The 13,442-nt window shown below is 49.3% G+C and overlaps 1 protein-coding gene across 2 annotated transcripts in view; it reads right to left on the reverse strand.

Annotated features, from left to right (window-relative positions):
• Positions 1 to 13,442, reverse strand: part of tmem63a (transmembrane protein 63A) — a 37,753-nt gene that overhangs the window by 17,506 nt on the left and 6,805 nt on the right. For both annotated transcript variants that reach the window (XM_047804053.1, XM_047804052.1), the window contains exons 2-3: positions 1,410 to 1,561; positions 594 to 673 (exon numbers count right to left, since the gene is read on the reverse strand). In XM_047804053.1, coding sequence (XP_047660009.1) covers positions 594 to 673; positions 1,410 to 1,553 — 224 coding nt within the window. In that variant the 5' untranslated portion in view covers positions 1,554 to 1,561. The remainder of the gene's footprint in view (positions 1 to 593; positions 674 to 1,409; positions 1,562 to 13,442) is intronic.

Raw genomic sequence — 13,442 nt, forward strand, 5'->3', positions numbered from 1 at the left:
TCCATAAACTAGCCAATTGTAGTCGATTTATACAGCATGTGTGGATCGATCTTAACCGTTTGTGGCATTGAGAGCACAATGTGTCCCACAACGTTCCTGTGTCACCCGATTCACAGGGATGGCAACACAGCTCCAGTGCAGCTGAACTCGCACTACCTCACTCATCACATGCTTTGCTTCAGACCAAACTGCATGTGAACACTTTTAGACCATTATGGAGTTTTGCCCGCACTTCTTCGTCTCTTCTTCATCTCGAGAAGGCTCGTGACTATGCCATAATTTTGGCTTCGAAAATAATCTATCAAGTTAGCGGTTCTAACTGGACTTGAAAATCAGCTCGAATTTGGTGACGACTTTTATCGTTCAATAAAGAAAATGATCATAAAAATATATATATATATACACTATAAAAATGTTATATTAACTCATGTTGTCTTCTAATTTTAATCTTATGTTAAATATTGTTTGAAGACCTGAAACTATTACCTGTGACAAATATGCAACAAATAGAAGTAATCAGGGAGGGGGCCAATACTTTTTTTTTTCTCCTATATAAGGAAATGCGATTTACTTCGATTTATTTCAATACAAACCCTTCAGCTTCTGCTACTAGCGCAAGTCTCCCGTAATCCCAGAGTTTCTTCCGGATACAAGTAAAGGTCAACAGCAGCACCTGTGAAAATGCACAATTTAGAGGCATGTATTCGCTGAGGACAATCACGATGTCCTTGTGACTCAAACACACAACCCTTGTGACTCAAACACACAACCCTTAAATACACAGCAGTTGTGTACAATTGCTCTAAACTCTGACTTATGGCAGGCTGATAAATTCGTTGCTGTATGTTTAAACGAGCTGAGTCCTGAGACCGGGTTGGTGATTTACGCCATGAGGTTTGGGTTAAATAAATTGCGGTATCTGAATGTTCCCTGAATCACCAACTTCCGACTGAAGCCTGAAACTTGTCTCACAGTGAGGAATCACAAGGCTTTCATTGTATTCGATCTTCCCTTTCGTCGGAAATGCGGTTGGGCAAACGGTTTGGTCGTGTCGAACCACGACGCCTGAGTGGAGCTGCACTTCCCGTAACACACGGTGACATGAGGGAGGGATTTTATAGACCGTCCACAGGGATGGATTCCTTTTACACAGTTTTGTCTTGTGTTTTGAAGGCTAGATATCTGTGATAGAGCGGTAAGACCGTCTGTCTTACAGTATGTGTGATTGTGTTATTCTAGTATAAAGTTTTTCTGTTTGTTTTTTATTTTAAAAAAAACACCAACTTTTTGAATGAACATTTGGAATTCCCATCGGTCAATCATCAGAAATGAATGCAAAATCAAGCAAACTCTGCAATATCCGTCCTTTCCTTTTTCCTGCACCCTTTCGATAGACGTAAGAAACTCACTAGGAAGACGATGAAGTCGAGCAGCAGAACGATCGGCACTCCTCCGAAGCTCACGCCCATCAGCACCGTGCTCTGGGTGGTGCTGAAGCAGCTGTTGTCCGGGCGCCCCGTGCCATTTGCCACAAACGGGGTGAAACTAGCCATATAGACTCCTGAAAAGAAGGACGAAGCTGTGAGAGTGCTAGATCTGGGTCCATGTTATATACTGGGAATGAGAAAGGGTGGGGGGTGGGGGGTATAATGATCTAAAAACTACACAGTTCTACATCACTATTACCACAGCACACAGTATTCAACACCAGACAGCAGAACTCTACACAGTTCTACATCACTATTACCACAGCACACAGTATTCAACACCAGACAGCAGAACTCTACACAGTTCTACATCACTATTACCACAGCACACAGTATTCAACACCAGACAGCAGAACTCTACACAGTTCTACATCACTATTACCACAGCACACAGTATTCAACACCAGACAGCAGAACTCTACACAGTTCTACATCACTATTACCACAGCACACAGTATTCAACACCAGACAGCAGAACTCTACACAGTTCTACATCACTATTACCACAGCACACAGTATTCAACACCAGACAGCAGAACTCTACACAGTTCTACATCACTATTACCACAGCACACAGTATTCAACACAGTTCTACATCACTATTACCACAGCACACAGTATTCAACACCAGACAGCAGAACTCTACACAGTTCTACATCACTATTACCACAGCACACAGTATTCAACACCAGACAGCAGAACTCTACACAGTTCTACATCACTATTACCACAGCACACAGTATTCAACACCAGACAGCAGAACTCTACACAGTTCTACATCACTATTACCACAGCACACAGTATTCAACACCAGACAGCAGAACTCTACACAGTTCTACATCACTATTACCACAGCACACAGTATTCAACACCAGACAGCAGAACTCTACACAGTTCTACATCACTATTACCACAGCACACAGTATTCAACACCAGACAGCAGAACTCTACACAGTTCTACATCACTATTACCACAGCACACAGTATTCAACACCAGACAGCAGAACTAAGGCAAGGACTTAACTGTTTGGTTCAGAAAAATAACCAGAATATTTACAGCGAGGGGGAAATAACGATTATTACAATTTTGGTTTTAATATTTAAATAACATGCTGTATGCTAAAAAAAAGAGTGTCTGTCTCTCTCTCTCTCTGTGTCTGTCTCTCTCTCTCTGTGTGTCAGTCTGTCTCTGTCTCCCTGTCTCGGTCTCTCTCTCTCTGTCTGTCAGTCTGTCTCGGTCTCTCTCTCTCTGTGTCTGTCTCTCTCTCTCTCTGTGTCAGTCTGTCTCTGTCTCCCTGTCTCGGTCTCTCTCTCTCTGTCTGTCAGTCTGTCTCAGTCTCTCTCTCTCTGTGTCTGTCTATGTCGGTCTCTCTCTCTCTCTCTGTGTCTGTCTATGTCGGTCTCTCTCTCTCTCGCCGTCTGGCTATGTCGGTCTCTCTCTCTCTCTCGCCGTCTGTATGTCGGTCTCTCTCTCTCTCTGTGTCTGTCTATGTCGGTCTCTCTCTCTCTCTCGCCGTCTGTCTATGTCGGTCTCTCTCTCTCGGCGTCTGTCTATGTCGGTCTCTCTCTCTCGCCGTCTGTCTATGTCGGTCTCTCTCTCTCTCTCGCCGTCTGTCTATGTCGGTCTCTCTCTCTCTCTCGCCGTCTGTCTATGTCGGTCTCTCTCTCTCTGTGTGTCTGTCTATGTCGGTCTCTCTCTCTCTGTGTGTCTGTCTATGTCGGTCTCTCTCTCTCTGTGTGTCTGTCTATGTCGGTCTCTCTCTCTCTCTGTGTCTGTCTATGTCGGTCTCTCTCTCTCTCTGTGTCTGTCTATGTCGGTCTCTCTCTCTCTCTGTGTCTGTCTATGTCGGTCTCTCTCTCTCTCTATGTCGGTCTATGTCGGTCTCTCTCTCTCTCTGTGTCTGTCTATGTCGGTCTCTCTCTCTCTCTCTCTGTGTCTGTCTATGTCGGTCTCTCTCTCTCTCTCTGTGTCTGTCTATGTCGGTCTCTCTCTCTCTCTGTGTCTGTCTATGTCGGTCTCTCTCTCTCTCTCTCTGTGTCTGTCTATGTCGGTCTCTCTCTCTCTCTGTGTCTGTCTATGTCGGTCTCTCTCTCTCTCTCTCTCTCTCTCTGCGTCTGTCTATGTCGGTCTCTCTCTCTCTCTCTCTGCGTCTGTCTATGTCGGTCTCTCTCTCTCTGTGTGTCTGTCTATGTCGGTCTCTCTCTCTCTCTCTGTGTCTGTCTATGTCGGTCTCTCTCTCTCTCTCTGTGTCTGTCTATGTCGGTCTCTCTCTCTCTCTCTCTGTGTGTCTGTCTATGTCGGTCTCTCTCTCTCTCTCTGTGTGTCTGTCTATGTCGGTCTCTCTCTCTCTCTCTGTGTGTCTGTCTATGTCGGTCTCTCTCTCTCTTTCTCTCTGTGTCTGTCTATGTCAGTCTCTCTCTCTCTCTCTGTGTGTCTGTCTATGTCGGTCTCTCTCTCTCTCTGTGTGTCTGTCTATGTCGGTCTCTCTCTCTCTCTGTGTGTCTGTCTATGTCGGTCTCTCTCTCTCTCTCTCTGTGTCTGTCTATGTCGGTCTCTCTCTCTCTCTCTCTGTGTCTGTCTATGTCGGTCTCTCTCTCTCTCTGTGTCTGTCTATGTCGGTCTCTCTCTCTCTCTCTGTGTCTGTCTATGTCGGTCTCTCTCTCTCTCTCTGTGTCTGTCTATGTCGGTCTCTCTCTCTCTCTGTGTGTCTGTCTATGTCGGTCTCTCTCTCTCTCTGTGTGTCTGTCTATGTCGGTCTCTCTCTCTCTCTCTGTGTGTCTGTCTATGTCGGTCTCTCTCTCTCTCTGTGTCTGTCTATGTCGGTCTCTCTCTCTCTCTGTGTCTGTCTATGTCGGTCTCTCTCTCTCTCTCTGTGTGTCTGTCTATGTCGGTCTCTCTCTCTCTCTGTGTGTGTCTGTCTATGTCGGTCTCTCTCTCTCTCTGTGTGTGTGTCTGTCTATGTCGGTCTCTCTCTCTCTCTGTGTGTGTCTGTCTATGTCGGTCTCTCTCTCTCTCTGTGTGTGTTTGTCTATGTCGGTCTCTCTCTCTCTCTGTGTCTGTCTATGTCGGTCTCTCTCTCTCTCTGTGTCTGTCTATGTCGGTCTCTCTCTCTCTCTGTGTCTGTCTATGTCGGTCTCTCTCTCTCTCTGTGTCTGTCTATGTCGGTCTCTCTCTCTCTCTGTGTCTGTCTATGTCGGTCTCTCTCTCTCTCTGTGTCTGTCTATGTCGGTCTCTCTCTCTCTCTCTGTGTCTGTCTATGTCGGTCTCTCTCTCTCTCTCTGTGTCTGTCTATGTCGGTCTCTCTCTCTCTCTGTGTCTGTCTATGTCGGTCTCTCTCTCTCTCTGTGTCTGTCTATGTCGGTCTCTCTCTCTCTCTGTGTCTGTCTATGTCGGTCTCTCTCTCTCTCTGTGTCTGTCTATGTCGGTCTCTCTCTCTCTCTGTGTCTGTCTATGTCGGTCTCTCTCTCTCTCTGTGTCTGTCTATGTCGGTCTCTCTCTCTCTGTGTCTGTCTATGTCGGTCTCTCTCTCTCTGTGTCTGTCTATGTCGGTCTCTCTCTCTCTGTGTCTGTCTATGTCGGTCTCTCTCTCTCTGTGTCTGTCTATGTCGGTCTCTCTCTCTCTGTGTCTGTCTATGTCGGTCTCTCTCTCTCTGTGTCTGTCTATGTCGGTCTCTCTCTCTCTCTGTGTCTGTCTATGTCGGTCTCTCTCTCTCTGTGTCTGTCTATGTCGGTCTCTCTCTCTCTCTGTGTCTGTCTATGTCGGTCTCTCTCTCTCTCTGTGTCTGTCTATGTCGGTCTCTCTCTCTCTCTGTGTCTGTCTATGTCGGTCTCTCTCTCTCTGTGTCTGTCTATGTCGGTCTCTCTCTCTCTGTGTCTGTCTATGTCGGTCTCTCTCTCTCTCTGTGTCTGTCTATGTCGGTCTCTCTCTCTCTGTGTCTGTCTATGTCGGTCTCTCTCTCTCTGTGTCTGTCTATGTCGGTCTCTCTCTCTCTCGGCGTCTGTCTATGTCGGTCTCTCTCTCTCTCTCTCTCTCGGCGTCTGTCTATGTCGGTCTCTCTCTCTCTCTCTCTGTGTCTGTCTATGTCTGTCTCTCTCTCTCTCTGTGTCTGTCTATGTCGGTCTCTCTCTCTCTCTGTGTCTGTCTATGTCGGTCTCTCTCTCTCTCTGTGTCTGTCTATGTCGGTCTCTCTCTCTCTCTCTCTCTGCGTCTGTCTATGTCGGTCTCTCTCTCTCTGTGTCTGTCTATGTCGGTCTCTCTCTCTCTGTGTCTGTCTATGTCGGTCTCTCTCTCTCTGTGTCTGTCTATGTCGGTCTCTCTCTCTCTCTCTGTGTCTGTCTATGTCGGTCTCTCTCTCTCTCTGTGTCTGTCTATGTCGGTCTCTCTCTCTGTGTGTCGTGTCTATGTCGGTCCTCTCTCTCTGTCTGTTGTCTGTCTATGTCGGTCTCTCTCTCTCTCTGTGTCTGTCTATGTCGGTCTCTCTCTCTCTCTGCGTCTGTCTATGTCGGTCTCTCTCCTCTGTGGCTGTCTATGTCGGTCTCTCTCTCTCTCTGTGTCTGTCTATGTCGGTCTCTCTCTCTCGGTGTGTCTGTCTATGTCGGTCTCCATCCCCCTCTCTCTCGGCGTCTGTCTATGTCGGTCTCTCTCTCTCTGTGTGTCTGTCTATGTCGGTCTCTCTCTCTCTCTCTCTCTCTCGGCGTCTGTCTATGTCGGTCTCTCTCTCTCTCTGTGTGTCTGTCTATGTCGGTCTCTCTCTCTCTCGGCGTCTGTCTATGTCGGTCTCTCTCTCTCTCTGTGTCTGTCTATGTCGGTCTCTCTCTCTCTCTGTGTCTGTCTATGTCGGTCTCTCTCTCTCTCTGTGTATGTCTATGTCGGTCTCTCTCTCTCTCTGTGTCTGTCTATGTCGGTCTCTCTCTCTCTGTTGTCTGTCTATGTCGGTCTCTCTCTCTCTCGTGTCTGTCTATGCGGTCTCTCTCTCTCTGTGTCTGTCTATGTCGGTCCTCTCTCTCTCGTCTGTGTCTGTCTATGTCGGTCTCTCTCTCTCTCTGTGCTGTCCTATGTCGGTCTCTCTCTCTCTGTGTCTGTCTATGTCGGTCTCTCTCTCTCTCTGTGTCTGTCTATGTCGGTCTCTCTCTCTCTCTGTGTCTGTCTATGTCGGTCTCTCTCTCTCTCTGTGTCTGTCTATGTCGGTCTCTCTCTCTCTCTGTGTCTGTCTATGTCGGTCTCTCTCTCTCTGTGTCTGTCTATGTCGGTCTCTCTCTCTCTGTGTCTGTCTATGTCGGTCTCTCTCTCTCTCTGTCTGTCTATGTCGGTCACTCTCTCTCTGTCTGTCAGTCTGTCTCTGTCTGTCCATGTCGGTCACTCTCTCTCTGTCTGTCAGTCTGTCTATGTCGGTCTCTCTCTCTCTGTGTCTGTCTATGTCGGTCTCTCTCTCTCTCTGTGTCTGTCTATGTCGGTCTCTCTCTCTGTGTCTGTCTATGTCGGTCTCTCTCTCTCTCTGTGTGTCTGTCTATGTCGGTCTCTCTCTCTCTCTCTGTCTGTCTATGTCGGTCTCTCTCTCTCTCTGTGTCTGTCTATGTCTGTCTCTCTCTCTCTCTGTGTCTGTCTATGTCGGTCTCTCTCTCTCTCTGTGTCTGTCTATGTCGGTCTCTCTCTCTCGGTGTCAGTCTATGTCGGTCTCTCTCTCTCGGTGTCAGTCTATGTCGGTCTCTCTCTCTCGGTTATGTAGTCATATGTCGGTCTCTCTCTCTCTGTGTCTGTCTATGTCGGTCTCTCTCTCTCGGTGTCAGTCTGTCTCTGTCTGTCTATGTCGGTCACTCTCTCTCTGTCTGTCAGTCTGTCTATGTCGGTCTCTCTCTCTCTCTGTGTCTGTCTATGTCGGTCTCTCTCTCTCGGTGTCTGTCTATGTCGGTCTCTCTCTCTCTCTGTGTCTGTCTATGTCGGTCTCTCTCTCTCTCTGCGTCTGTCTATGTCGGTCTCTCTCTCTCTCTCTCTGCGTCTGTCTATGTCGGTCTCTCTCTCTCTCTCTCGGCGTCTGTCTATGTCGGTCTCTCTCTCTCTCTGTGTCTGTCTATGTCGGTCTCTCTCTCTCTCTGTGTGTCTGTCTATGTCGGTCTCTCTCTCTCTCTGTGTCTGTCTATGTCTCTCTCACGCTCTCTGTGTCTGTCTCTCTCTCTCTCTCTCTCTGTGTCTGTCTATGTCGGTCTCTCTCTCTCTGTGTGTGTCTATGTCGGTCTCTCTCTCTCTGTGTGTGTCTATGTCGGTCTCTCTCTCTCTCTGTGTCTGTCTATGTCGGTCTCTCTCTCTGTGTGTGTCTGTCTATGTCGGTCTCTCTCTCTCTCTGTCTCTCTCTCTGTCTGTCTCTCTCTCTCTGTGTGTGTCTATGTCGGTCTCTCTCTCTCTGTGTGTCTGTCTATGTCGGTCTCTCTCTCTCTCTCTGTCTGTCTATGTCGGTCTCTCTCTCTCTCTGTGTCTGTCTATGTCGGTCTCTCTCTCTCTCTCTGTGTCTGTCTATGTCGGTCTCTCTCTCTCTCTGTGTCTGTCTATGTCGGTCTCTCTCTCTCGGTGTCAGTCTATGTCGGTCTCTCTCTCTGTGTCTGTCTATGTCGGTCTCTCTCTCTGTGTGTCTGTCTATGTCGGTCTCTCTCTCTCTGTATGTCTGTCTATGTCGGTCTCTCTCTCGGTCTGTCAGTCTGTCTATGTCGGTCCTCTCTCTCTGTCTGTCAGTCTGTCTCTGTCTCTCTCTCTCTCTGTGTCTGTCTATGTCGGTCTCTCTCTCTCTCTGTGTCTGTCTATGTCGGTCTCTCTCTCTCTCTGTGTCTGTCTATGTCGGTCTCTCTCTCTCTCTGTGTCTGTCTATGTCGGTCTCTCTCTCTCTCTGTGTCTGTCTATGTCGGTCTCTCTCTCTCTCTGTGTCTGTCTATGTCGGTCTCTCTCTCTCTCTGTGTCTGTCTATGTCTGTCTCTCTCTCTCTCTCTGTTGTCGTCTATGTCGGTCTCTCTCTCTCTCTGTGTGTCTGTCTATGTCGGTCTCTCTCTCTCTCTGGTGTCAGTCTATGTCGGCTCTCTCCTCTCTGTGTCTGTCTATGTCGGTCTCTCTCTCTCTCTGTGTCAGTCTATGTCCGGTCTCTCTCTCCTCTGTGTGTATGTCTATGTCGGTCTCTCTCTCTCTGTGTCTGTCTATGTCGGTCTCTCTCTCTCTGTGTCTGTCTATGTCGGTCTCTCTCTCTCTCTGTGTCTGTCTATGTCGGTCTCTCTCTCTCTCTGTGTGTGTCTTTGTCTGTCTCTCTCTCTCTCTGTGTCTGTCTATGTCTGTCTCTCTCTCTCTCTGTGTCTGTCTATGTCGGTCTCTCTCTCTCTCTGTGTCTGTCTATGTCGGTCTCTCTCTCTCTCTCGGCGTCTGTCTATGTCGGTCTCTCTCTCTCTGTGTCTGTCTATGTCGGTCTCTCTCTCTCTGTGTCTGTCTATGTCGGTCTCTCTCTCTCTCTGTGTCTGTCTATGTCGGTCTCTCTCTCTCTCTCTGAGTCTGTCTATGTCGGTCTCTCTCTCTCTGTCTGTCTGTCTATGTCGGTCTCTCTCTCTCTCTGTCTGTCTATGTCGGTCTCTCTCTCTCTCTGTCTGTCTATGTCGGTCTCTCTCTCTCTCTCGGCGTCTGTCTATGTCGGTCTCTCTCTCTCTCTCGGCGTCTGTCTATGTCGGTCTCTCTCTCTCTCTCGGCGTCTGTCTATGTCGGTCTCTCTCTCTCTCTCGGCGTCTGTCTATGTCGGTCTCTCTCTCTCTCTCGGCGTCTGTCTATGTCGGTCTCTCTCTCTCTCTCGGCGTCTGTCTATGTCGGTCTCTCTCTCTCTCTCGGCGTCTGTCTATGTCGGTCTCTCTCTCTCGGCGTCTGTCTATGTCGGTCTCTCTCTCGGCGTCTGTCTATGTCGGTCTCTCTCTCTCGGCGTCTGTCTATGTCGGTCTCTCTCTCTCTGTGTCTATCTATGTCGGTCTCTCTCTCTCTGTGTCTGTCTATGTCGGTCTCTCTCTCTCTGTCTGTCTATGTCGGTCTCTCTCTCTCTCGGCGTCTGTCTATGTCGGTCTCTCTCTCTCTCTCGGCGTCTGTCTATGTCGGTCTCTCTCTCTCTCTCGGCGTCTGTCTATGTCGGTCTCTCTCTCTCTCTCGGCGTCTGTCTATGTCGGTCTCTCTCTCTCTCTCGGCGTCTGTCTATGTCGGTCTCTCTCTCTCTCGGCGTCTGTCTATGTCGGTCTCTCTCTCTCGGCGTCTGTCTATGTCGGTCTCTCTCTCTCGGCGTCAGTCTATGTCGGTCTCTCTCTCTCGGCGTCTGTCTATGTCGGTCTCTCTCTCTCGGCGTCTGTCTATGTCGGTCTCTCTCTCTCGGAGTCTGTCTATGTCGGTCTCTCTCTCTCGGCGTCTGTCTATGTCGGTCTCTCTCTCTCGGCGTCTGTCTATGTCGGTCTCTCTCTCTCGGCGTCTGTCTATGTCGGTCTCTCTCTCTCGGCGTCTGTCTATGTCGGTCTCTCTCTCTCTCTGTGTCTGTCTATGTCGGTCTCTCTCTCTCAGTGTCAGTCTATGTCGGTCTCTCTCTCTCGGTGTCAGTCTATGTCGGTCTCTCTCTCTCGGTGTCAGTCTATGTCGGTCTCTCTCTCTGTGTGTCTGTCTATGTCGGTCTCTCTCTCTCGGTGTCAGTCTGTCTCTGTCTGTCTATGTCGGTCACTCTCTCTCTGTCTGTCAGTCTGTCTATGTCGGTCTCTCTCTCTCTCTGTGTGTCTGTCTATGTCGGTCTCTCTCTCTCTCTGTGTCTGTCTATGTCGGTCTCTCTCTCTCTCTGTGTCTGTCTATGTCGGTCTCTCTCTCTCTCTGTGTCTGTCTATGTCGGTCTCTCTCTCTCTCTCTCTGTGTCTGTCTATGTCGGTCTCTCTCTCTCTCTCTGTGTGTCTGTCTATGTCGGTCTCTCTCTCTCTCTGTGTGTCTGTCTATGTCGGTCTCTCTCTCTCTCTGTGTCTGTCTATGTCGGTCTCTCTCTCTCTCTGTGTCTGTCTATGTCGGTCTCTCTCTCTCTCTCTCTCTGTGTCTGTCTATGTCGGTCTCTCTCTCTCTGTGTGTGTCTATGTCGGTCTCTCTCTCTCTGTGTGTGTCTATGTCGGTCTCTCTCTCTCTGTGTGTCTGTCTATGTCGGTCTCTCTCTCTGTGTGTGTCTGTCTATGTCGGTCTCTCTCTCTCTCTGTGTCTGTCTATGTCGGTCTCTCTCTCTCTGTGTCTGTCTATGTCGGTCTCTCTCTCTCTGTGTGTCTGTCTATGTCGGTCTCTCTCTCTCTCTCTGTCTGTCTATGTCGGTCTCTCTCTCTCTCTGTGTCTGTCTATGTCGGTCTCTCTCTCTCTCTGTGTCTGTCTATGTCGGTCTCTCTCTCTCTCTGTGTCTGTCTATGTCGGTCTCTCTCTCTCGGTGTCAGTCTATGTCGGTCTCTCTCTCTCGGTGTCAGTCTATGTCGGTCTCTCTCTCTCGGTGTCAGTCTATGTCGGTCTCTCTCTCTGTGTGTCTGTCTATGTCGGTCTCTCTCTCTCGGTGTCAGTCTGTCTCTGTCTGTCTATGTCGGTCACTCTCTCTCTGTCTGTCAGTCTGTCTATGTCGGTCTCTCTCTCTCTCTGTGTGTCTGTCTATGTCGGTCTCTCTCTCTCTCTGTGTCTGTCTATGTCGGTCTCTCTCTCTCTCTGTGTCTGTCTATGTCGGTCTCTCTCTCTCTCTGTGTCTGTCTATGTCGGTCTCTCTCTCTCTCTGTGTCTGTCTATGTCGGTCTCTCTCTCTCTCTGTGTCTGTCTATGTCGGTCTCTCTCTCTCTCTGTGTCTGTCTATGTCGGTCTCTCTCTCTCTCTCTGTGTGTCTGTCTATGTCGGTCTCTCTCTCTCTCTCTGTGTGTCTGTCTATGTCGGTCTCTCTCTCTCTCTGTGTGTCTGTCTATGTCGGTCTCTCTCTCTCTCTGTGTCTGTCTATGTCGGTCTCTCTCTCTCTCTGTGTCTGTCTATGTCGGACTCTCTCTCTCTCTCTCTCTGTGTCTGTCTATGTCGGTCTCTCTCTCTCTGTGTGTGTCTATGTCGGTCTCTCTCTCTCTGTGTGTGTCTATGTCGGTCTCTCTCTCTCTCTGTGTCTGTCTATGTCGGTCTCTCTCTCTGTGTGTGTCTGTCTATGTCGGTCTCTCTCTCTCTCTGTGTCTGTCTATGTCGGTCTCTCTCTCTCTCTCGGTGTCAGTCTGTCTCTGTCTGTCTATGTCGGTCACTCTCTCCCTGTGTCAGTCTGTCTCTGTCTCGGTCTCTCTCTCTCTGTGTCAGTCTGTCTCTGACTCTCTGTCTTGGTCACTCTCTCTCTGTCTGTCAGTCTGTCTATGTCGGTCTCTCTCTCTCTCTCTGTGTCTGTCTATGTCGGTCTCTCTCTCTCTCTCTGTGTCTGTCTATGTCGGTCTCTCTCTCTCTCTCTGTGTCTGTCTATGTCGGTCTCTCTCTCTCTGTCTGTCTGTCTATGTCGGTCTCTCTCTCTCTCTGTCTGTCTATGTCGGTCTCTCTCTCTCTCTGTCTGTCTATGTCGGTCTCTCTCTCTCTCTCTCGGCGTCTGTCTATGTCGGTCTCTCTCTCTCTCTCGGCGTCTGTCTATGTCGGTCTCTCTCTCTCTCTCGGCGTCTGTCTATGTCGGTCTCTCTCTCTCTCTCGGCGTCTGTCTATGTCGGTCTCTCTCTCTCTCTCGGCGTCTGTCTATGTCGGTCTCTCTCTCTCTCTCGGCGTCTGTCTATGTCGGTCTCTCTCTCTCTCTCGGCGTCTGTCTATGTCGGTCTCTCTCTCTCTCTCGGCGTCTGTCTATGTCGGTCTCTCTCTCGGCGTCTGTCTATGTCGGTCTCTCTCTCTCGGCGTCTGTCTATGTCGGTCTCTCTCTCTCTGTGTCTATCTATGTCGGTCTCTCTCTCTCTGTGTCTGTCTATGTCGGTCTCTCTCTCTCTGTCTGTCTATGTCGGTCTCTCTCTCTCTCGGCGTCTGTCTATGTCGGTCTCTCTCTCTCTCTCGGCGTCTGTCTATGTCGGTCTCTCTCTCTCTCTCGGCGTCTGTCTATGTCGGTCTCTCTCTCTCTCGGCGTCTGTCTATGTCGGTCTCTCTCTCTCTCTCGGCGTCTGTCTATGTCGGTCTCTCTCTCTCTCGGCGTCTGTCTATGTCGGTCTCTCTCTCTCGGCGTCTGTCTATGTCGGTCTCTCTCTCTCGGCGTCTGTCTATGTCGGTCTCTCTCTCTCGGCGTCTGTCTATGTCGGTCTCTCTCTCTCGGCGTCTGTCTATGTCGGTCTCTCTCTCTCGGCGTCTGTCTATGTCGGTCTCTCTCTCTCGGCGTCTGTCTATGTCGGTCTCTCTCTCTCGGCGTCTGTCTATGTCGGTCTCTCTCTCTCGGCGTCTGTCTATGTCGGTCTCTCTCTCTCGGCGTCTGTCTATGTCGGTCTCTCTCTCTCGGCGTCTGTCTATGTCGGTCTCTCTCTCTCGGCGTCTGTCTATGTCGGTCTCTCTCTCTCTCTCTGTGTGTCTGTCTATGTCGGTCTCTCTCTCTCTCTCTGTGTCTGTCTATGTCGGTCTCTCTCTCTCTCTGTGTCTGTCTATGTCGGTCTCTCTCTCTCTCTGTGTCTGTCTATGTCAGTCTCTCTCGCTCTATGTCAGTCTCTCTCTCTCACTCTCACTCACTGTGTGTGTGTGCGTGCGTGTGTGTGTGTGTCTCTCTCTCTCTCTGTGTGTCTGCACCACCCAAGATTCCACACCACAGGCTCAGACTAATGACAAAGCAGGTAAGAGAGAAGTCAGCAGTCACTTAAAGAAGAAACTGAGGCTTATCTAATTTCTTAAAACTTACTCCGGGAAATCCATTTTTAATTAATTTGAAATTAATTAATCAGAGGGACCATCATTGGTGATTTTCCCAAAAAAAATAAATAAATAA

Source organism: Tachysurus fulvidraco, chromosome 19 (assembly GCF_022655615.1).
Source record: "Tachysurus fulvidraco isolate hzauxx_2018 chromosome 19, HZAU_PFXX_2.0, whole genome shotgun sequence".
NCBI classification, from domain to species: domain Eukaryota; kingdom Metazoa; phylum Chordata; class Actinopteri; order Siluriformes; family Bagridae; genus Tachysurus; species Tachysurus fulvidraco.